Here is a 24,914-nt window from a genome sequence, read left to right on the forward strand (position 1 = left end):
CCCATGTACCTGTCTAAATACTTGCTTAATGTCAACGAAGTCCACAACCACAACACCAGAGGGAGTTCAACAAACCATGTGCAACCCAGATTCGGCACAAACAAGGGACTCAAAATGAATTTTGCTCCTATGCCACCAAAATGTGGAACGCCCTATACTAACAGTCATTAAGACATGCAAATCCCTTGACTCTTTTAAAACTGCTCTACCTTTGTCTACCTTTCTATGTCTATGTGGAGATACAAACGCCCCGGCCAGAGCCGAAGGAGGTGTCTACCGTTCTATGTCTATGGAGATACAGACACTCCAGAGCCGAAGGAGGCGTCTACCTTTCTATGTCTATATGGAGATACAGACGCTCCAGAGCCGAAGGAGGCGTCTACCTTTCTATGTCTATGGAGATACAGACGCTCCAGAGCCGAAGGAAGTGTCTACCTTTCTGTCTATGGCAATACAGACGCCCCAGAGCCGAAGGAGGCGTCTACCTTTCTATGTCTATGGAGATACAGACGGTCATAGATGGTTCCTCTACCTGGTCTTTAGAGTAGGGCGTGTCAACTCTCTGGCGGTCCCTACAGGCCTCGAGTAAGATGTGTATGGCGTTGAGCTGCAAGAGGATCTCACAGGCCATGCTGTCGAAAAAGGTGATGTTAGCCAACGCTGCTGATGCTAGCAGGAACACTTCACCACAGGAGGCGGTCTCACACAACTCTGGAGGTGGGGAAATAAACACAGAACCCCAAATCAATAAATCAATAAAACTAAAAATGTAATCTCAATATATGTTTTTATTTTTCTACTTTAGACTGCTATCATCCTTTGTCAATGATATGTGAGACAACACATAGACAATACAAAAATGGATACAAAATGTATAGATGAGATGAGCACACTCACCAATTAGTTTGCATTGCACAGTGTGCTCAGTGCGCAATTTCCGAACACGCCCTAAATTACTCGAGTGTCTTTGTCACTTACGGATAAGTATGGTACATTTAATACAGCTACGCACTACTTCCAATAAAAGTCTCAACATGCTCTGGCAATCATCGTATTGAGCAAAACATGGTCTTCACAGTGTTTCAAAACAAAAAACTCCAATTATAAGCAGTTAGCCTACTACTGTTAAGAGAAACCTTGGGCTTCCTTCATCTTACATCCCTGTTTGTTTACAGCACACACGCACACATTACACATGAATTGTGAAATATAATTCAAAAGACATGAATACCTGCATGTATAGTGGAGTAAGCAATAGGTCTATTAAAGTTAATTAATAGGCCTATTGTTAACTGCAGTGTTAGGCAAGTTAAGCTGCATGTATGTACAGTAGCTGACCCAACACTGCTAAATTGTAGTTGTAATTGTCCAATAATGCTTCACAGTATTGGTCCACTCACTGATGAGGGCGGTGACGATGTCATGCATGCTCTCCAGGAAGCTGGCCAGGTGATTGGTGGAGGTGTGGTGAGGGGAGGTGATCTGGGCCACCACTGCCGCCGCCTCCGCCCTCGCCGCCTCCGGACTCTTCTCATCCGTCAGGATGTCCGCCAAGCACAGAATCCCATCCACCTGCAACGCCAGGAAACACAGACGTCACATCATGTGGCTCATATCACTTTTAATTATGTTTCATAACCGCCTTCTCTATTTTAGGGGATGTACAGATGCGCGAACAATTGTTTTTATTTTATTTAAAGATCATATGTTTGTGGCCTAAAGCAGGCTATTGGCCCACCGCCGCAGAGCAGAGTCTAGAGATTTGAATCCACAGCGGTGCATCCGGCTTGGCCTACTGTACATCAGAGGTTCATGTTTTGGGTCTGAGAGGCTAAATCTCATCAAATGGTTGTCCGTGGCTCCAATGCCGAATACATAATAGACCTTGATATGAAAAAGGTTTAAAAGTTAAAACCACATGCGGGTCTACACAACTGGTCCGTGTTTGAGAGGGAAGCCGGGTGGGGACTGGAAGGATAGGAAAGGATGTACTTTTTTCCAACAATAGCAAAATAGCTTTGGTATTTATCAAGTTTAAAGCGCGTAAGTGGTTAATAATGTTTAAAACCTGACTCCATCCATTGGAACACGTGTTCGACATTCAACACAATCTAGAAACAAAATTAGAACCAAAATCAACAAATGAAACACTGTAAATTCACATTTATTTTAACATTATATGAACTATAACTATCTACCATCCAGCTTGAATATTAGAGTTGACACAGTGTACTTTGAGTGGGCACTGTGCCCATTCTGCCTGTAGTTGACACAGTGTACTTTGAGTGGGCACTGTGCCCATTCTGCCTGTAGTTGACACAGTGTACTTTGAGTGGGCACTGTGCCCATTCGGCCTGGCAGTATACAACTGAATATTATAGTTCACACAGTGTACTTTGAGTGGGCACTGTGCCGATTCTGCCTGGCAGTATACAACTGCAGCATCACCACAATGAGATGCGGAGCTATTTTAAACCTCACAGACGGATAGTAAAGTGTCCTGCTGGGGTCAACCCGGGTGACACTTTAGTGCAGTCTGCCCATAAAGCCACAGTAATTAAAACAGCAACACTCCCCCATTTAATATCCCCCCGACCGGTGGGAGTGGTACTGCACTGCTGAGAGGTGTCTTTAATAGCCCCCCGACCGACCGGGCCTGTGAGTGCCGGGACTACACTGAGAGGTGTCTTTTCCTTCATCAGTGCATTTTTCTGGCACCCTCCCAAAGTGTGTGCATCATCATGCCGGAATCACACTTAATGGAAGAGAATGTGTTGTATTGTTGGAAAGGTGTCGTGTTGCATCCTGATGATGCAGGTTTCCTATACGTGTTGCAGTTAATCTGCTTATGTGTCAAACTCAAACTGCATACGTGAACAAAACAGAATGTTATATATACACTTTAGTAATTGTGTTACAGCAGCCATGAGACAATAAAACAGAGTAAAGTTCTTCTTCTTCTCTTATGGGGGTCCCTGGCATATCTTTTCAAATGGGGGTCCACGGGCTACTGTGTGTCAATTTGAGGGTTCTTGACGTGAAAATGTTTGGGAACCACTGATGTACAGGGCCCTGGGTTTCAACAACAAAAATGCATCATAATCTGCTAAGGTTAATTATCTGACACTATCACTCACCAAAGCCCATGGCCTGGCGCTTCGAAAAGGCTTCTAACTCTAGAGCAGGGCTTCTCAACGCTTTTGGCTGGGGACCCCCGGTAATGCATGCTGATGTATTAAAAATAATAATAATAATGATAAAATAAACAGCCTGCTTGTATATCTGAGTGAGAACGGAGGGCCAATCCAATAAAATGTGTTATAGGCACTGAAAAGTGCTGCGAGAGCACATTTATAATTAGAAGTGACTCAATCTGTAGGTTCCACCTAAATCTCAGCTTTGATTGGGTGTCACAGAAGTGACTGCGGCCTCCCTGTGCGTGTGTGCGTGCGTGTACGTGCGTCAGTGCGTGCGTGCACATGTGTTAGAACAAGTAGATGGATTGAAAAACAGTAGGACACTCAGTCCACATGGTGGCAGTGTTGTACAATCCTTCATAGCTGCTGAGCTGATATAGAACAGTGGTTTTCAACCCTTTTCATATAATCAAGGCCCATTATTTATTCAGCATTATGAGCCACGGACCACCATTTGATGACATTAAGCCTCTCAGACCCAAAACTAAAGAATATGTTGTCTTTGGATAAGATTCTGTCCACATTTCCATGCTGTATTTACGTTGGTACCATTAGGAGAGACAACAGGGAAACGATCAAAATAACAATTGCAACTCTTGAGAGTGCATATTGTTGCATCCGTATAAGGGTCCATTTGGTTGCATTTTACACTCTCAAGAGTTAAACATCGATAAGGGTCCATTTGGTTAGCAACTCTGGATCATCGAGCTGGGGACCACCTGCAAGACCCCTCAAGGACCACTGGTGGTCCCCATACCACTGGGGACCACCTGCAAGACCCCTCAAGGACCACTGGTGGTCCCCGTACCACTGGGGACCACCTGACCCCTCAAGGACCACTGGTGGTCCCCGGACCACTGGGGACCACCTGACCCCTCAAGGACCACTGGTGGTCCCCGGACCACTGGGGACCACCTGACCCCTCAAGGACCACTGGTGGTCCCCGGACCACTGGGGACCACCTGCAAGACCCCTCAAGGACCACTGGTGGTCCCCGTACCACTGGGGACCACCTGCAAGACCCCTCAAGGACCACTGGTGGTCCCCGGACCACTGGGGACCACCTGACCCCTCAAGGACCACTGGTGGTCCCCGGACCACTGGGGACCACCTGCAAGACCCCTCAAGGACCACTGGTGGTCCCCGTACCACTGGGGACCACCTGCAAGACCCCTCAAGGACCACTGGTGGTCCCCGTACCACTGGGGACCACCTGCAAGACCCCTCAAGGACCACTGGTGGTCCCCGGACCACTGGGGACCACCTGCAAGACCCCTCAAGGACCACTGGTGGTCCCCGTACCACTGGGGACCACCTGCAAGACCCCTCAAGGACCACTGGTGGTCCCCGGACCACTGGGGACCACCTGCAAGACCCCTCAAGGACCACTGGTGGTCCCCGGACCACTGGGGACCACCTGCAACCTCAAGGACCACTGGTGGTCCCCGGACCACTGGGGACCACCTGCAACCTCAAGGACCACTGGTGGTCCCCGGACCACTGGGGACCACCTGCTGAAAACTATACTGTTATAGAATCACATTCTGCATCATAAGCAGTAGAGGTAAAAGTCTGAAGTACTGAAGGTGCCATTTCAAGTTTTAAAAACGTATACAAATCATTTGAAAATAGCAGATCCACAAGTTCACGTATATATGTAGCAGAGTGTGGCTCAGAGCCAGGGTTGAAGTGGTTAATTGATGTTTTCGAATCAAATTATAAATGAGTAACTAAAGTTTTCAAATATTTGTAGTGGAGTAAAATAAAAATAATTGGCTCTGAGATGTAGTGGAGTATAAGTAAATGTAATTACGTCCACCTGTCAGACGCATGATGCATAGGTTTTGCATCCCTATTTTTTCCGACTGACGTCAGCAGCAATGCCACTGACGTGGAACAATCCACTTTTCGCACGCACGCACGCACACACACGCACACGCACACACACACACACACACACACACACACACACACACACACACACACACACACACACACACACACACACACACACACACACACACACACACACACACACACACACACACACACACACACACACACACACACACACACACACACACACACACACACACACAGTCTATCATAATTTCATTCATTTGTTCTTTGGTAATGTTTAACAGTGTTTTTTCTTACATAAAAACACACACACTGAGATAGTGTGTCCTGTGGGTGGCATTTTAAAGTGATAAGTGGCAAAGCATAATGAGTCTTTGTTCATTGTTGTCCTCATCTTTGTTGCATGTATGGTAAGCACTTTACCAAAACACGTACATTATGCATGTACTGTATACACACACAAGCTACAGTTCCCAAATCATACTTTTTGCCCTTCATTCCTGTGAAACTGACCAGCTGGCAAAGATCAACAATGCCAGAGTGAGAGTAAAGACACTGTAGTACAGCAGTATCTAGAACTATAAGAACAATAAAAAACCTAAAAAAATTATGACAGCCTTGTACAGTCACTTGGAGTGATGATCGGACTACTGACAGGTACCAGATGTGTCAGCAAAAACACTGAAACCCTACATCTACAGTATATGCACCAAGTTTCTGTGTGTGTGTGTGTGTGTGTGTGTGTGTGTGTGTGTGTGTGTGTGTATTCCACATAACTCGAAAACCGTGTGCATTGCCCGGTGTCGAGTCCGCCGGATAGCCGATCACACCAACACCTGATCACCCCTAGATCTCCATACTGTATATGTAGCTGGCCTGTTCTGACAATGATGTTCTGACATCAAAATGATGCGCGACCTCGCCGTTCATGTCAGAAAAGTTGCGGACCCCTGGCATATACTCATGTCATCACAGAACTCCATATACTGTATGGCCAGAAAAGGAGACTCACACATAATTATGCATAAGAGAATCATTACATAGCTGGGTGTGCCATGCATTTCCAATCATTAACGAGTAGGTCGGTGCCCAACTGGCACTGTTCTAGTCTTATGACTCTCAGCTAAATGCTCTGAGTCTACACAGTACAATCCTTAGTGAGGATTAACAGGTACATTTGGTTACAAATGGTGGATGCAGTACATTAACATAGGATATTTTTCAATTTATGTGTGCAAAGTGATTATTTGATCAACAGATGCAGGGTCAACGGCCTCCTTACTTTTCTCCATGTTGGGATTTCTTAAAGGACCAACAGAGACTCGAACGACATCTTATCCACCAATGAGCAAGGCAGCAGGGGCATCCCCATTCCTGTGCGTCACCCTTCAGTAGTGACTGACAGGTGTCTTTCTCAAGCCTGAGTGAGTTTAGACTTCCCTGGCGGTCTCTGTTGGGATGCCATTGGCCGCTTCTCGTCGCTGCATCGTTGTCTTTACACATGGACGGTTTACGAGCCGTCCCAGTTGCTCTTCGCACAAAGTACGAACACAGCACACCGTTGTGGCATCATTATTTGCATAACGAAGTGATGTTTGCATTACTGGAAAAACATATTTGACACTCTAAAAATTGAATCCTCGATAGAGAGAATGTGCAAGTGTGGGTTTTATCCTACGTTGTTTTAAAATATGCACTTATGTTCTGTCAATCTGAACATTGTTCAGCGGCCCCTGCTTAATGTATCTGTGGCCCGTCATGGTCATATACCAATACAAATATAATTAGTTATGTAAATCTGAACATTGTTCAGCGGCCCGTCATGGTCAGACCAATACAAATATAATTAGTTATGTCAATCTGAACATTGTTCAGCGGCCCCTGCTTACTGTATCTGTGGCCTGTCATGGTCATACCAATACAAATATAATTAGTTATGTTCATTGTTTTAAACAAGATTGTAGGTAGTATTGTTTGTTCCAATTAAGAGAAAGTGATATGACCTGATGTCAGCTGAGTATTAACACTTACTTATTATAGTCACCTCTGGTAGATTTTACAGTTAAGATATCTGTAACATTCTGTAACATTCATGATCAAATGTCATAATGTAACAGTATCCTCCTTTTTATTTTATTTTTTAATAAAACTTAATAATTGAGACAGGCATATTTCTGCTGCCATGTGACTATTTTTGTAGGATAAATATGTGTTTCATATACACCACGTCATTGTACGTTCTCAATTTAACCTCTTAAACCCCAGTGGGGTCCAGGGGGAAAATCTGCAACATCAGAGTTGGAACCGGAGAGTCCCAATTGGGTCTCCATTGACCCACTGAGCGCTGTTCAGAGGTTCTGAGCCGCCGCCCTCCGCCGGCAGGGGCAATGGGGCTTAAAAAAAAGTAGCTCAAAGTAGCTGAGCTACTTTCTAAGTAGCTGTAACTTTTCCAGCTCCATTTCTCCAGGGGCATAACTGTACAACACTGCTTAGGCCAACCAACTTGATTTGTGCTCAGTCTGCTCACCATAGGTATACGTACGTTGCAAGCTGCTGTTTTAGGGACGTGTGGCTGTCATGTTCGTATGTAGGACATGACAGTATTGACTAGCCTAGATCCCAAACTTACACATGTCAAGAACCCCCAGCCTCCGGCTGTGACCCCCTCCATTGGAATGGAAACCTGTGGCCTGCATATGCAAGTTCAATTTAACTGTCAGTCATCTTAATGTGTCATAACAATTGTTAACACTTATACAGTAATTCACAGTGTGCTTTTGAATCTTCCCAGCATTCAGCTGTCTGCTGGTATTCATTTCCCAACCCTGGGAGAACTTGTGCTCCATCGAAACAAGTCTCACGAGTGAAACAAGTGTTTCTTTGTCTGCTAAAATCCCCAGTCTGACTACTGATCCCTCGAACTCTGTGATCACAGGAATAGTTCTGCCATGGGAGTGGGACTGCATCTCCTGCTGCTCTTAGCATATTCACCTGTGAAAATAAACTGACATTCCAGCCATAACACTTTGCGAGAGGGATTGGATACATGTGGGCAACTCAGCATGGAATAGCTCGCTGTGAGCCAATTCTAACATGGGCTGAATAATTTGAACTGAAGGAGGGCATACAGTCCACTCTAGGCCAGGGGGCAGTAGAAGCAAATAAAGAACAAAAAACTAGAGTCATGCGTGCATGCGTGCATGCATGCGTGGTGCATGGGCTAGGATGAGGGGTTAAATTAGGGTTAGTTTTAAGGTTAGAGATCGGGATTTTAAGGTTAGGAATAGAGTTAAATTGAGTGTAGTCTAGCCAAGACCAACTCAGGACTCCTGAATTGCTGCGCACTCTTCTAACTTATATACCGGCAGCCTCAGGGTCTGCGCGCTACAGTGTTGTTAGCTATAGGCTGTCGCCCCACAGTGCATCTACAGCAGTGGTTCTCAAACTGTTTCATGTCAAGGACCCCCAAATCGACATTTATTAGCCCGCAGACCCCCATGTGAAAAGCTATGCCAGCAGGGACCCCCTTGAGAGAAGATTCTTACGGCTCTAGGTAGCAGTGATTCTCAACCGTTTTAATTTAAATCATCCCCAGTTTGGCATGCATGCATTAGTCTACGGAGTACGGACCCCCATTTAATGGCATGTCTATCTCTGGGACCCCAATTTATATTGTAGAATCACTGTTACTCTGAGTGTGTACAAATGGAACCTCTGAGTTACAGACCCATAAGAGTCCATTATAATTTAGCTGGGGACCCCCTGGAACTCCCCCAAGGACCCCTGTAGGGGTCCCCAGACCCACTTTGAAAACCAATGATCTACAGTACAGTACATAGGTGGTGCGCCTAATTCCCTTTCCTGGCTTTGCCCTCGGCTCCCATAGTGTCAGCTTTCTTTACACTATAGTTCCGCATCCAGGTGCCATGACGCATTACATGTAAGTCACCCAAAGTTTAGGGCTCCAAAACACACTCTGAACTCATGTCTCGTGTTCATGTTCAAATGCGTACCATACTTGTAACAAAGAGGAGGATGACAACAAAGAATCTGTGTGTGTGTGTGTGTGTGTGTGTGTGTGTGTGTGTGTGTGTGTGTGTGTGTGTGTGTGTGTGTGTGTGTGTGTGTGTGTGTGTGTGTGTGTGTGTGTGTGCGTGCGATAAGCTACGGATGGAGGCTTGTGGTGGCCTCGTTGTCTTTCTGTGACGCAAATGTTGGTTTAGCGCCAGCGGGGAAAATGATGATATCTGACAGAGACTCTGACAAGCCTCAGACTGGAGAGTCTCCAGAATGAAAAGTCAGTTCGGAGTAAACATTGTTAAACATCTGACAAACAGTGTGTGCGTGCGTTACTTGCAGGTACTGTAAGGTAAGTCTATACTATGTTTGTGCGTTCATGTGAGTGTGTACGTGACTGCACCTTGTCCAGTTGGCTGATGCCTTCTTCCACACAGCAGACGGAGGCCACAGTCCGCAGGGCGTGAGCATAGAGCTCACTGAAACAGTCCTGTCGGCAGATTTTAAACAGGGCCACCACCGCGCCTTCCTGAAAATAAATAAATACAAAGATTATAATCCTGAGTGAGAGACTATTGACATAATTATCTGCTGCATAGAGCAGTGGTTTTCAACCCTTTTCACATCAAGGTCCATTATTTATTCAGCATTTGAGCCACGGACCACCATTTGATGAGATTTAGCCTCTCATACCCAAGACTTAGAATATAATTTAGTTGTCGTTAAGATAAGATTTCCACAATTCCATGCTGTATTGATGTTTGTACTATTAGGAGAGATAACAGGCAAACGTTGATTAAAATAACAATTCTTCTACATTAAATTGTGTAGACCTCTTACGTAAATTACGTAATGCAGATCCAAATGGACCTTACGGGTCCATTTGGATTCATTTTACAATCAAGACGTAAAGATCTAGAAAGGGTCCATTTGGTTATCAACTCTCCACCATTTAGCTGTACCACTGGTTGAAAACCACTGGCATAGACTATTATCATAATGGGATATTATTATCAATTTTAATTTATCTAAATCAAGTCAGAACTGATGCTCTTTTAGACTTAGAGCAACAACATGTACGTACGCGGGTACACAACCTTCACATCGACAAACTGCATGAATAGCAATGTTCTGCTCACATTCTTCTACTGCTGCACCGAGTGCCTCAACTGTTCAACGGCATTATGCCAAAAGGTGGACATTGTAGTAAAGGGGCTGCTTTTCTCTTGCCATTCACTATCTTAAACCAGGGGTGGGCAACATGTGATGATGGAGAGAGTCACTATAGAGCGTCACAGTCCCTCCCCCTTTCAGAACAACGAGTGGCCCAGGAAATTAATCTCAATGCATTTTTCCAATAGGCATTTCTTACATTTTTTATTTAAAGACCTTTTATGCGTCGTACGAAGCCAACTCTTGTCATGACAAATCATGACAACAAACACAATACTTCGGGCCAAACAAAGAATTAGAAAGTAGAAAAAAACGGCAGGTTACAACACTTTTTTTGTTGTTTTTCTTCTTTGTAATTATTTGTTTGGTACAAAATATTGTGTGTGTTGTCGTGATTTGTCACGACAAGAGTTGGCTTCGTACGACGCTTAAAAGGTCTTTAAATAAATAATTTAAGAAATGCCTATGGGAAAAATGCATTGGGATTCATTTCCTGGGCCACTGTTCTGAAAGACGCTCTTTAATCTCCAAACTCACTGCATGAGGGCCACATTCCATATACTGTCGGGCAGAAACTGTTTTCGTAAAGAATGCCCTACTTCGTCATTCTGTGTCACACAAAAACAGCCACAAGCTCAAAACGCGTCACTCTGCGAATATATAATTTATTGAATATATTCAATAAATTACTCTGTGCTAGACCTTTCAATCAAGCTTAACTCAAAGCGACCTACAGTAGCATAACAAAAAACATTGCATGGATGCACCTGGGACGTATCCTCAGTGATATATCCCGAGGTCATCGGGGTTTCGGGTCTCTTGAACATCAATACCTCACTCAGGTGACCCAGCCGGGTGCCTTTTATAAATGATTCAGTTAATTCAAACTTCATGGTAAAACAAAGGCCTGCTGGGAAAGTTAAATAGTGAACAGAAAAATAAATCCATTTCCCATCCATAAAGGCCCACACACATATTTTTCATGGGATGTAGATTAGCATGGTATAAATAAACAACAATAGCATAATCTAAAACTAGAGCCATTCTCGGACAAAAAAAACAAAAAAAACATGCAGGTTGGGTTTGAATTCCATTCACTGCGGATAGGTAGAATTACACGAATAAATAAGAGGCTCTGTAACTACCACCATTATCCTATAATAAGGCCATTATAGCGGAGCTGGAATGTCTCATATATATACACCACTAAGGCTGCTCTGCCGCAGCTAGGCTTGAAGTGGCTAATCGTATACTGCCCTCATATCTGACCATTCCCTCTCCTGTTTTCTCCCACATCAGGCTTGCCATCCCTGAGAGAGAGAGAGAAAAAAAACAAACAGCAAAGGTGCAGGTCTCTCTCCTCCATGAGAGACATTTTGATAGATCATTTTAAACTCCAAAGAGCATCACGCATGATAAGCTACGGACGGAGGCTTGTGGTGGCCTCGTTGTCTTTCTGTGACGCAAATGTTGGTTTAGCGCCAGCGGGGGAAAATGATGATATCTGACAGAGACTCTGAGAAGCCTCAGACTGGAGAATCTCCAGAGTGAAAAGTTAGTTTGGAGTATTCTCTCTCTTGTTAAACATCTGACAAACAGAAGTTACAAATACTGTACTTTGTTTCAACTCTGTTGTGTTAAATGTGCTTTATAAATAAAGTGGTTTGCCCCAAAAATGCATTTACTAATTGCTTAAACACAAGGAGAATTTTAGTTTGTATGACACTAGAATTTCGTGCGCGCTTCGCGCGCACTCATCCCAGAGCTACTTCGCCACGCACTATGGGAAGAAATAAATGGCGGGAGTTGACTCCACATGTAGTAACGGATGGGTTATTGGAAATGTACCATTGTTTTGTCCTGAATATTTCCACAGCCTAATTACTAAAGGATTGTGACTGTGGGACAGACATACAGTCTGATACAATAGGCTACACGTGTGCACAGTGAATAAACAATGACCTATATGCCCAGAGTTCTTAAATTAACATAGTTGGATTTTAACAGAAAGACAATGCCATAAATCAGTCAAAGTAAGTGACAGACTCAACAGTAGCACACAGCATGCAAGGCAGCGATGCATGCATGCATGTTTGTCCAGCTGAGATTTAGTGTCTCCATCTCTCTGTGGAAGAGGTTGCACATGACCTGTACGGCCACACTGAGGCGCTGCAACACAAACACAGACACAAAACAACACCACGCTGTTTTTCCAGTTGACCCAAATCAACACCAATACCTAGCCTGTTTGTCCAAAACACAGTATCTGCTGGCCACGTTTCTACTTCGCCACAACCTAATGTTAGTAACAAATGTAGGGGAGAGCCGCCAAGGTTGTAACGCTTCACGGTTGTAACATGGACGTTATATCTTGATTGGTCAACGCCACCATGACGCCATCGCGTCAGTATGTGTACAGAAACGTACTCTACGTGGCCAGGAAGTTTGAAGTGTTTACCTTGAAAATGCGTATAATTTTACACCTGGAGTATATGTGTGCTATACAATTTTTGTCTTTGGTGTTGGTGAATAAAAATCCACATGGATGTGTTCATGCTTATGTTCTTCATTAGTTTGCATCGTGTTTAGACGGAATTCACGTTCATTCTGGTCTGTAAGCAACTGGAAAGAGAACTTGCAAAAGTTACAAATGGTCCGCTTCCATTCAATGCGATATGTAATATTTACATATTTGACATATTATTGGCCAATATTATATGTTCTGAAATTGTATTGTATTGTGTAGTGTATTCTAAAAGTAGTTTAGGGTTGTATAACATTGTACAACTCAATCAATCAAACGTTTGTTTAATCAATGTATTGCCCCATTGAAAAAAAAGAAAAGGCCAAACTGGTACACCCGATACTATTTAATATTTCCCTTATGTTTGATATTTTCTTATCACATCCATGGTATGAAAACAATGCTAAGGAGTTGCTTCAATGAAATATAATTGCTTTAAGCTGAAAACGGGTTATTAGTTATTATGTGTAGTGTAGTGTAGTCAACATGTTAAGGCTCATACACACTGCCCGGTATTTGCTGCGATTATGCTTTCGGGGAGCATTGTTGGCGCTGGCCGACAAAAAACCCTGATCTGACGTTAAGTGGTGCCCAAATGGTAGATCACGATCTACAAAGGCTTTGCAGGTAGACCACATGACATGGCAGTAAAAATATATATAATTTTAATATGAAAAACGATTTTTGCATCTTCCGCTTTAGATGACCTGAGATTACTTGAGTGATTGACATAAAAAAGGGCCTGTCAGCTCAAACACACAATGCAATACTTGTTGTTGCTTACAATCATCAGTAGCAAAGTGAAATACCAACAAAAATAAAAGCCTACGATTTGCATTTCCCCCCCTCTATTTCCCATTCCATGTGCGTTTGTCTTATATGTAGCCTATATGAAAGGCCCCTCAATTACATTTTGTCACTATTTTCAGCAATGGGATGATAGTTTTATTTGGTGGGTATGTTGAGCTGGTCGTTTTGAAAGTAGCTCTCAAGTCCATAAAACAAACTAACATAGGCTACTTCTCTATAAGCAGAATCATGAATAGGCCTATTTAATTTATACAAAAGGAGAAGAGAGAGAGAGAGAGAGAGAGAGAGAGAGAGAGAGAGCAATGTGTTTGTGGCTCAAACTTTGTCTAATATTGTTTTAGAGCAGTGGTTCTCAAACATTGTCATGGCAAGAGCAAAGGAGGCCCAATATTTTTTCAATCTACAAAAATAATCCCAAAATCGCTGATAAATTAAATTACATTACTTACTAATCGCGTATTTGGCAACACTGGTCAGAAACGGCCAGTTGCTTTGTGTTGCAGCTCCGTGACTGGGAGATGGGAACTTTCTATTACAGTTAAATCAATGTAAAAGTACCACACAACTGAAAAGTATCGCGACTGTGAGCGCAAGTTAGAGACGTGTGTGGCTATAATGACGCACAGCTGTTATGTAATCGCGCATCTATAAATTCTAATCTATTTCTTGGGGAGCCGGGACTGTGTGTGTGTGTGTGTGTGTGTGTGTGTGTATATATACACTCCGTCGGTAATTGCCTGTAGGCTATACCCACATATTGGTAGGCTATCTCAATATTGGCGTGACGCATTTCACGTGAATAATGTTGTGTGCGCGCGTGCGGAGAAATAGAGTTATTTAATGAGTCGCATGTTGGTGTGTGTGTGTGTGTGTGTGTGTGTGTGTGTGTGTGTGTGTGTGTGTGTGTGTGTGTGTGTGTGCACGTCATGCGTGCGTGTGCGTGCAGGCGTATGTATACATGTGTACTGGGTCTGGGCAGTTGGCTGTCTGGCGAAAATAGGCAAAGTGCTCGGTGTAATGGGGATATTTCGGCCCAATCCAATTAATGACAAAGAACAATGTTGATGTAACTAAGGGAATCGTCGAGTCATTTATTTTGTAAATAAAGAGATTTAGATGGAATAAGCAAAATAGCGATCGTATAATCTGTCCTCTTCCTTCTTTCTCTCATCAATGTCCTGCGCGAGATCAGATTCTGTGCTGCGCGAGATGAGTTTCTCTGTGGGGGCGGGCCTGGGAAGAGAGGGAAGCCTGGCTCCAGGTTGCCAGGTTAGCGAATTCTAAGCGAGTTGTAGTGTGTGTAATTGCATTGGTCCAAAGCAAACGTCAATTGAAGTGAAATAAATGGTTGTTCATTTTCAGGTCATGTACGCTTTTCATGAGACAGAAATAAATGTGAAATGCAATGTATAGGCTATTGTAAAATCCCAGGGTGATATAATACCCAATCCTGTGTGATTGTAAGCGAGTTGTAATGTATGTAAGTGGCGTGGTTAAAGGCCTTGTTTGTGTCCCTGTGTTTGGCAACAGGCGCAGCATTAGAAGGGCGCAGCAAATACGACATTGAGGGGTAGAAACCATCCCGGGCGCGTGGTTCATGTAACATGTGTGTCACTGTGAAAGACTGGCCCCATTAAGTGAACGTAGTTGGCGTAGTAGACGCCAGCATGACGATGTTGGTAGACGCCAACATGACGATTGTGACGTAGGCTGTTGACGTTGAGCAATAACAGCGTGTTTCATAAAAGTAATATTTGCAGAGTAAATAAGACACTTGAACGGCTTAAAAATAGCCTATGTCAGTTCGGGGAGCGTGCCGAATTTATTTTGCATATAGAGATGTGTGGTGAAAGTGTGGTTCGGTCGGAGATAGAGCACAAAGAATGAGTATGGGTACCACTTCTCACTTGTAATAAAGGATTGGGTAACATTGTGAGGATGGTTTTGGAGTATATAAACAGATTTTCTTTTATAATACATAGCTTGCGGAGTTAGTTCAGTCATTCAGTGTTATGCAAGACCATATGTCATTCGCCTACGTGGCAATCAGCTGACCAATCGGGCGGGGTATTTAAAGGGGAATTCCACTCATTTTCAACATTTTATGTCATTTATATACCTTAGAGCTGCTGTGGTGGCCTCGTTGTCTTTCTGTGACGCAAATGTTGGTTTAGCGCCAGCGGGGGAAATGATGATATCTGACAGAGACTCTGACAAGTCTCAGACTGGAGAATCTCCAGAGTGAAAAGTCAGTTCGGAGTATTCTCTCTCTTGTTCTGACAAATCTGACAAACAGGAGTTACAAATACTGTACTTTGTTTCAACTCTGTTGTGTTAAATGTGCTTTATAAATAAAGTGGATTGGATTGGACAAATTAGGCACTGCAGCTCAAATGCATTTTTCCCCCCATAATTTACTCATTGCTTAAACACAAGTAGAATTTTAGTTTGTATGACTTTGGGTAACATTGTGAAGATATATATTTTTTTAATGATACGTAGCTTGTGGAGTTTGTTCAGTCATTCAGCTCTAAGGTATATTAATGACATAGTAAACGGTTCAAAATGAGTGGAATTCCCCTTTATGCTCAACTATAGGTCTGGATTATTCCTGCCATATGGTTCCTGTTTGCTCCCACCACCCCAGCACCACCGGTGGGCTCTGCTATTTCTGTTCTTAAAGGGACACTTCACCCTTTTTGTTAATGATGTTTAGAAGATTTAGAACACTTTCCTGGGGTCTTTGTGTGTGTAATATGTGGTTTTAGATATTTTAGATTTTAGCAGTGTCCATGTTGTCACAGACACTGGGCTCACTTCCTTGCTGGACTACAATTCCCAATTGGTGCACTGCTCCTCCTTGTGGATAGGGGCAGGGCTGTCTTACACTGCATCCAGACAGTGGAGTCATGAAGATGCTAAAAGCCGCGAGCGGCAGGCGTCTCTTCCGGGTTTTTAGATGTCTGAAATATAGTTATATAGTATATAGTTTTACTGTTGTTAATCTTGTTGTTAATCTTTTACTGTTGTTTTACTGTTGTTAATCTTGGCCTTCATTTTACTTTTTGGGGATTCTTCATGAAATTAAAATGCTCCTTGTATTCAAGCCGTCATGGGGTCAATGGCCCATTGACAATGGGTCATTATATATATTTTTAAAAGGAATATTTGTGTGAACTTTTCCTTGAACTTACATTCAGTCAAACATACAATATTGTCTAAACATTTTGGCACTGGTGGCATTTCAGGGATGTCTTCAACAGATCGGACACAAAATGATAAAATTAGGTGATCTGTAAATGCAAAGCCACTCACTTTAATTAACTGCTACTGCAATACAAAATCCAATGCACAAGCTTCTGTCAAAAAACGTGCCTTTCTTAATCCCCCTGGAAAGATCATCCCATACAGTATGCAAATACAGATTATCCAATAGAATAAACTGCAACAGGGACTGCACCAAAATGTGCGGATGTGATAAATGACTAAACTTGCCTTGTTCAACTGTACAATGATTGTGTAAGGAGGGTTTATTGGAAATGATATAACTGCGGTTTTCTGATGTGAAACAATAGGAACAAGCTCAACAGGTTGTGAAATTCTGAAAGCAGGAGCAAATTTGTGGAAGAGAAAACAAACGTTTGAGAGGAAATCTATTACAGTGACTAGAGGAAATGAGCTATAATGGATAGGCGGACGATTTCTGTATTCCTCATTCATTATAAAAAATAAATAAAAACAGATTTCAGCCAAAATTTGTTCATCCTCCTTTGTTCATGAGGAGAGAGAGAGAGAGAGATAGAGAATAATAAACCAAAATTAACCTTCTTCGCCACTCGCCAGACAAGGGACAGGGTAAGACATACAGCAGCGAGTATATTAGACAGCACAAATAGCACACACATTCAGGAAAGGAGGGAGGGAGAGAGGGAGAGAGGGAGAGAGAGGGAGAGGGAGAGGGAGAGGGAGAGGGAGAGGGAGAGAGAGAGAGAGAGAGAGAGAGGGACAGACGGACAGACGGACAGACAGACAGACGGACAGACGGACAGACGGACAGACGGACAGACAGACAGAGAGCAGACCAGTGTCCTTAGATGATCTAATCAGAGTAATAGAAATTATCTTCTAAATGTCCATGTGCATTCTATTTATGAATGTTTCTGAACTGTCTCCACCTCGATCCTCCCAGGTGTTTTAAACGGGGCATGAGATATATTGCCTGCATGTCACTGGACTATTTACTACTGCATTACACAATCACCCAACAAAATCCCTCTCTGTCAGGTTTTTCAATTTGCTCTTTATTTTAGACCCAGTGACATCCATGTCACAATTAAACACACAACTCAATAACAGAAAGGAAAAGAAAAAGAAAATTATAGCCCACATTGTTCAGTTTCTGGCATACAAACGTGACAGAACTTCGTGTAGGGTCCGTTATGACAGTGATGATGTCATTTACTGACTCAGATGTCCTACACATAAATCTGTACAAGGTATAGCACAGCTTTTCTTGGAGCTCTTAGCAGCAGCCTCATTCGTCATTATTAGCCACTGGGAGTCGTCTGATGCTGCTTTGTCTTTACACCAAAGATGGGTAGTAATATACAGATCGAAAACCACATTCTGTCTCAGTGACAGAATGGACCAGAGTCTAGACTCTTGTCTCAGGAGGTACTTTAACGTCACATAACGCAAGATTCCGGGTTTGAACTGGGCTTCAGCCATGGGGCCATGCAGCCCTAGTAACACTAGATTTCTTTAATCTAGAGTTGCAACACCAACCATTGACAGCCCATACATCCAAACAGAAATGTTAAATTCACCAACATTGCAGCTGCATGAAAAGCTTGGATTATCCTCTTCCATCTGCAAAGTGTTTCTTCCATAAAAATCCACCGTGAGCTACTTTCTGTCAAGAAGAAGTGTTCGCATTTGGAAGCGCTCGCTGGTCCTGCGTACCACCTGTTTTGAAATTGCACATAACATAATAATGCAGGAGGTAGCAGCAGGAAGTTGCGGTTGGAAAATGAGCGCTTCCAAACTCCAAAACTTGAAAAAATAATTACCCGCACGGAATTTCTTGACAGAAAGTAGCTCATAATGTATAGCATGTCTACAGTACGTGGATTCTTATGAAACATTACACTTTATTGCAGGTAGAAAGAGGATAACTCAAACTTTTCATACAGCTGCAATGTTGGTTAGTTTAACATCGTTTAAATACAAACAGATAGGACTTTTCTGTTTGTTGCATCTGTGTACAAGCAGTATACTATAGCTAATGACTATGAGGGTGGCAGATAAGCAGAGAGGAAGAAACAGATAGGGAGGGAGGGATAAGAGGCAGTGTTAGGACGGAGAAAGACAGACAGAGTGTGAGAGGAAGCGATGAGCATAAATAAACAGAGATAAAGAAGTAAAGACAGAATGATAGGGAAAGACAGAGACAAGGAAAACAAGGTCTTAAGAAAGAGACAGATAGACAGAAGTGAACAGTGAATAGGCTCTATGCACACAGAATAACGTCCTACTTCCGGGCGGGGATTTGTGTGTGTGACTAATATATGTACAGTGCACACATTGATGCACGGTAATGGTATGTTTTTTTAAACTCATTCGACACCACAGCGCCATCTGGTGGAGTGCTCAGAGTGCCGCACATTTTCAACATTGAGCACCTTTAGTTTAAAAGCCGATTTGGCCGGAAACTGCCAGTCAGTAAATAAAAATCCGCTATGTAACAATTGTCATTTAATCCACCCAAAACATACTTTTTGTAAGGTACTGTAGGATCATATCGTTTGGAGAAATGAGGTGCAAATCAAGCTAGTTTTTAGTCTAAAAAGAAGATTCCGAGATATTTACATTCTAAATCATGCGTCCCCATAGACAGCATAAGCCAGCGGAATTTTCATTTACGTTTTTTTCTTTTCTCACCGCACCGGAACTGGAGTGTTATGAGTACAGGACACAGTTGATCACCGGAACTGGAGTGTTATGAGTACAGGACACAGTTGATCACCGGAATCAATTGATCCCGGGGCTTTTGGAAAACAGGCATAAAAAGGTGATTTTGGCGCCAAATGAGTTTAGATTTATTTTTGGGCTTTGCTGCCAGAAGAGACTGAGACAAGAAACAGCGAGATAGAGACAGGGGGTAACACGCAATTGCTCTCAGGACGCATTTGAGCCTATGGATGTGGTATGCACCTAAACCGCTAGGCCAGCGCTGCTCCAGATAAAGGTATGTTTTAACCCTAGAATACTAAACACAGGTGATTTTCACCCGGACAATTATATATTTTTCATAATGTTGCTGATGTCTGAGGTGGGTGGGTCTTTCTATACCTTCCTGATGCTCAGTGACATCATAGAAAGTAGGTTTATTTCCCTGCTCACATACCTCCCTCGGGTTTGGTGTTCTAGGGTTAAGGAGAGATTAACAAAGGAGGGCCATATTTATTATGGAGAGAATTACATTCAGCTTTAGAGGTCAGGTTGAAGTCTTCACAGATAACCGGTTTAGATGGATTACTCATGTCTGTATGTATCATGATCATCAATAGAGAAGAGAGGCAGATATCTCCCCTTGTGTGTATTGTACGTATATTGTCTTGTTTTGTTTTGTTTCTGTTGTATGTATTGTCAATTGTCATAGTCGTTTCGTTACATGTACGTTTGATTAAATTTCAATAAAAAGTAAATTGAAAAACGAAAAAAAGGAGGGCCCAGGGCTCGTACTGTATAGTGTACTCTGTGCCACTATACTCTGTGCTGTACTCACTTTAGGTGTTGCAGCGGTCCGTCTACTTGGACAGACAAACACGTACACAGGGACACACGTAGCTGCGTAATGGAGCGGAGGCAACGCCCAAAAGGTCAGCTCAGGAACAACCAGCAGTGTTACGCCTGAGGCCCTCTGTGTGCGTGCATGTGCATGTGCATGTGCATGTACATGTGCATGTGCATGTGCATGTGCATGTGCATGTGCATGTGCATGTGCATGTGCATGTGCATGTGCATGTGCATGTGCATGTGCATGTGCATGTGCATGTGCATGTGCATGTGCATGCCATCAGGAGCGGTCTTATCAGGGCATCCTGGAAGCGGTCAGTGGACTAATGGCTGTTTGAGACTGTCTGGATGGACAGATAGAGAAGGATGGCTGAAGGATAGATATAGAGATCTCGCAGTGTTGACGTCAGTTCAGGACTTTCAGAGTGCATGGAGGTCATCTATTTGGTCTATGGTGAAAATGACTGGGATGTTTGCAAAGGATCGCGCTCAATACACAAAACGGGAGCAAGGCAGACGAGCAGATACACAACAGAGGGTTTCGCTTAAGCATAACGTAATGCTAACACCAAATGGGTTCCTGCCCAAAATGGGTTAAATGACCTGGGGCCGATTTAAAAAGATATGTCTTCTAAAACAGTTTTCTGTTAGGAAAACTGTTTCTATGTCAGTGGTGCTCAACTTAATTATTTCATGTCAAGGACCCCCAGAATTATCTGTATTTGGCCGCGGACCCCCATCTGAAAATATGTTGTTCCAGACCCCCCCCCCCCCCCCAGAAGCAACCTTGAAACGTACTTTAGTTATGTCATCAAGTTATGTCATCAAGAACATCCCTTATTGGCCGGTGGAGTACACCGACATACATACTGTACATATCCAGCCGATGGCAGTACTTGCACGCTCTGCTTGCGCAAGTAATAAACACTGCAGGATTATACAGCGATTTCTTTCCCCCAGGATAGCTATAGGGAACCTAGGTTGCGCTCGTTTTGAGTCATGATATAAATGATTCCTGCAACCATGCTTGCCAAATCAGACACTGGGATTGTCGCACAGGGCCATCAGCTGGGAACTCACTCGCTTGGCAGCTCGCTCGGGTGCTCCTCACACAAGCCTCAAGGCCTTGCTGTCATATCAGCACGCCTGCATTGAATATTAACAAAAGAATACAGTAAATGAGCCCCTGCACCTTGGCTATGATGCTGCACAGCTGAGGTCCATCCTGTGTGAGGGACAGCAGGTTGCTGATCGCACTGCCGATGGTGTACACGTTGTCTGAGGACTCTATCTGTCGGATCAGCACCTGTAGGGAAACAAACACTCAGGTTAACCCCTTTAAAAGCCTCTGTTCCAGTGATTTTCAACCTTTTTCATGTCAAGGCTCATTATTTATTCGGCATGTGAGCTACGGAACTACCATTTGATGAGATTTATAGCCTCTCAGACCCAAACTAAAGAATCTTTTGATATTGTTGGATAAGATTTTGTCCACAATTCCATGGTTTTGCTCTAAATATCTTGCTGGTGTTCAAGTTGTTGATGTGAAAAATTCTACTTTATTTCAGAGTATACATTAACACTGAGGGCTTTACAGTATACTGCGCCAGTCTCATTGTCAGACCCTGGATGTACCATAGTGATTATGTGGTCAGCCTATTTAGTGGTTGAGCCATAATGTAGCCCTAATTGTCAAGAGTTATTTGAATGTAAATTAGTTTAGAAATGAACTTGGCTGGTTTTTAAATGTCTGTGATAATGCGAAGTACTAAGAACCCACCGTACCATTTTAGTCACGTGTGACTTACAATACGTAAAACAATGATTTTAACCTTGAAATGTAATTCAAAACTAATTATTTGGGAAATTTGATTTTCTTTTATAAAATAAATTTAAAAAGTAATTGAAAAACCGTGGCCTCCTCATATTAGAAGGACAATATTGATCACCTGAACCGGACGAAGTTACAATGGTTTACTTTGTATGAAGGTTATGATAAAAATCAATATATCGGATTGGTTCACATCATACCTGGATCTCATTGGCCAAGGCCATGTCGATCATGTTGCTGAAGGAGTCACTGACATCAGTGAGGATCTCATGAATGGCCTCCCTCATGGACTTGAGGAAGTATTCATCTTCTGTGTGAAGGCATCTGGAGATGGCAGAGAACATGTCAATGTGTGAAGGCATCTGGAGATGGCAGAGAACATGTCAATGTGTGAAGGCATCTGGAGATGGCAGAGAACATGTCAATGTGTGAAGGCATCTGGAGATGGCAGAGAACATGATGTGAATGAGCTCTTTTGTACAATTAGCTAGTGGCTCCTGAACCGGCTGTATTATTGAACTACTTAAATCTCTGCTGTCGGGCAGACACCAAAATATTTTCTTTTCGTTAAATGTGTTTTTAACACAATGAATGTGTCCTCTGTCCTCACTGTACCCAGCTCAAGTGAGTTAGGAGGTTTTGGAAAATCGATGTGGAGATTTGACTTTCCAAGCCCCAAAAAAGTTATGTGGTTTGACCGATGGATCCAATGGAGTTAGGAGGTTTAGTCATAAGCACTTTTTTAACATGTTCCATACTTTCTTTTTTTAAATATATTTTTTATCCCACGATTTTGTAACCCATTTTTCACCCCTGTGTCAATCATCTAATGTGATCCTGGGCTCTACACACCCTTCGCCAACCTGGGGAGAGCAACGGACTTAACTCATGCTTCGTTCATGCTTGAGTGTCCAAGTTGCTCCTTTACACCTGACAGGGGGGAGTTTCCCTGGTTGGACGTAGCTCGTGGAAGGAACACGTTATTCTCCATCCATGTTCCATACTTTCATACGTCTGTTTGTGTGTGTGTTTACCTCTCTGTGATATTGGTCAGCTCCATGCACTTATCAAGGAGAGATTTCTCATGCTGAAAAGTGACATTAAACAAGTGACAGGTTTATACAGACAGGTTTCCAAAGTCTTTGTTTAGAAATGAGTCCTCAGGATGATGGTAAATCGAATTTGACTTCGAGCATTCTATAGCATTGATGTCAACATATGGGATTTATATTTTGTATTATTGTATAATACTACTACTACTACTACTACTAATACACACACGCACGCACTCACACACGCACACACACACACACCTTCTGCATCTCTGGCGGCGTGTTGCGTGCCGCTCCGTACTCATGCACCAGCGAGCGCACGTGGCAGTTGGCGCGCACGGCCGTGCTGTGGACCCTCTGCCAGCGGCCCTTCTCCAGCCTCTGGAACATCTTGCCCAGCTCCGTGCTCACCACCAGCGCCCGGCGCAGCAGCGTCTGGAGGTTGTTCCTGGCCACGTGGTCCCCTCCTCCCCCCACACCGCTACCCCCACCTGCACCACCCCCGACGCCGAGCACGGACGAGCCCACGATCAGCTCCCCTTGCTGGGCGTCCTCCTCCACGCCGATGGGCTTGGCCTGGAGGACACACATGCACTCCACCTCGGTCATGTGACGCAGGTCCTCCATCCAGCGCTGCACCGAGTCCACCTGCAGGGACTGCATCCTGCTGCTGCTGCTGTGAGGAGGGGCAGAGAGAGAGAAAGAGTGTAAAATTTAATTTTAGTTTTGTCGTAATCTCTTGAATAGTTTTCATTTAGTGTTTTTAGTCACATTTTAGTCACCTGAAATGTTTTAGTGTTACTCTAGTTGTAGTCGACTAAATATCATAAGATTTAAGTCGATTTAAATCTACAGCTGATTTAGTCGACTAAAATGTATTTTGGCGGGCCTTGATGCCATCGTAATGACTGTTTTTACACTTGCTGAAAAATAGCCTATCTACAAGCTCACAACCTCAACGTAGCGCAGCGCATCGCAGCGTGTCGCAGCGCTGTGACACGTTGATGTAACATGTAACAAGTTCATGTAACTGTAAAAATGGAACCAACCATTTGTACAGTCTCTGAGTTACACGTACCCATAATGATCCATTTGGTTGCTATGCTAACTATCAATCCTTTAGCTGGGGACCCCCTGAGACCCCCTTTAGAACTTTTAAACAAGATAGACCCCTTGCAATTTGCATACAGAAAGGGGAGGGGCACTGATGATGCCCTTCTTCTTATGCTTAATAAAATCTACTACCATCTAGATAAACCTCTCGGGTACTCTTTGTAGACTTCTCCTCTGCATTTAACACAATGAGACCTCATATTTTGATGAGGAAACTCTTTAATATCCCCCTATCTGAAACCAGTTCCTCGTCACTCGCCCTACACACTTGCCCTCGATATGCGCGTTCACGGCTTCACGCAAGGCTGCGCCATATTAAGTGTCGTCCGAAACCAAGCAGCCTTGAGTGGAAGTGGCTTATAAAGCCCTCAAGAGCGAGTCTGTGCCGATCTAGACTCGATTACCTTGTGCAGCCCTGCTCTCTGTCCGCATGGAAACCGCGACATCAGGTGGGTGGAGTCATTCCTGACTGAGCGGGTACAACAGGTCAAGGTGAATAAAGCAATATCTCTCCCCATTACGACTAACACGGGGGCTTC

At 43.4% G+C, this 24,914-nt stretch overlaps 1 protein-coding gene across 4 annotated transcripts in view; it reads right to left on the bottom strand.

Annotated features, from left to right (window-relative positions):
* insc (INSC spindle orientation adaptor protein) overlaps positions 1-24,914 on the bottom strand; it is a 71,679-nt gene that overhangs the window by 9,285 nt on the left and 37,480 nt on the right. For 3 of the 4 annotated variants that reach the window (XM_080761769.1, XM_080761767.1, XM_080761766.1), the window contains 7 exons: positions 23,524-23,938; positions 23,245-23,297; positions 22,411-22,534; positions 21,572-21,685; positions 9,478-9,603; positions 1,401-1,572; positions 533-711 (listed from right to left, as the gene is read on the bottom strand). In XM_080761769.1, coding sequence (XP_080617895.1) covers positions 533-711; positions 1,401-1,572; positions 9,478-9,603; positions 21,572-21,685; positions 22,411-22,534; positions 23,245-23,297; positions 23,524-23,925 — 1,170 coding nt within the window. In that variant the 5' untranslated portion in view covers positions 23,926-23,938. The remainder of the gene's footprint in view (positions 1-532; positions 712-1,400; positions 1,573-9,477; positions 9,604-21,571; positions 21,686-22,410; positions 22,535-23,244; positions 23,298-23,523; positions 23,939-24,914) is intronic. The other variant, XM_080761768.1, reaches the window with a different exon arrangement.

This window comes from Protomyctophum bolini (assembly GCF_963924005.1).
Source record: "Protomyctophum bolini genome assembly, chromosome: 4".
NCBI lineage: Eukaryota > Metazoa > Chordata > Actinopteri > Myctophiformes > Myctophidae > Protomyctophum > Protomyctophum bolini.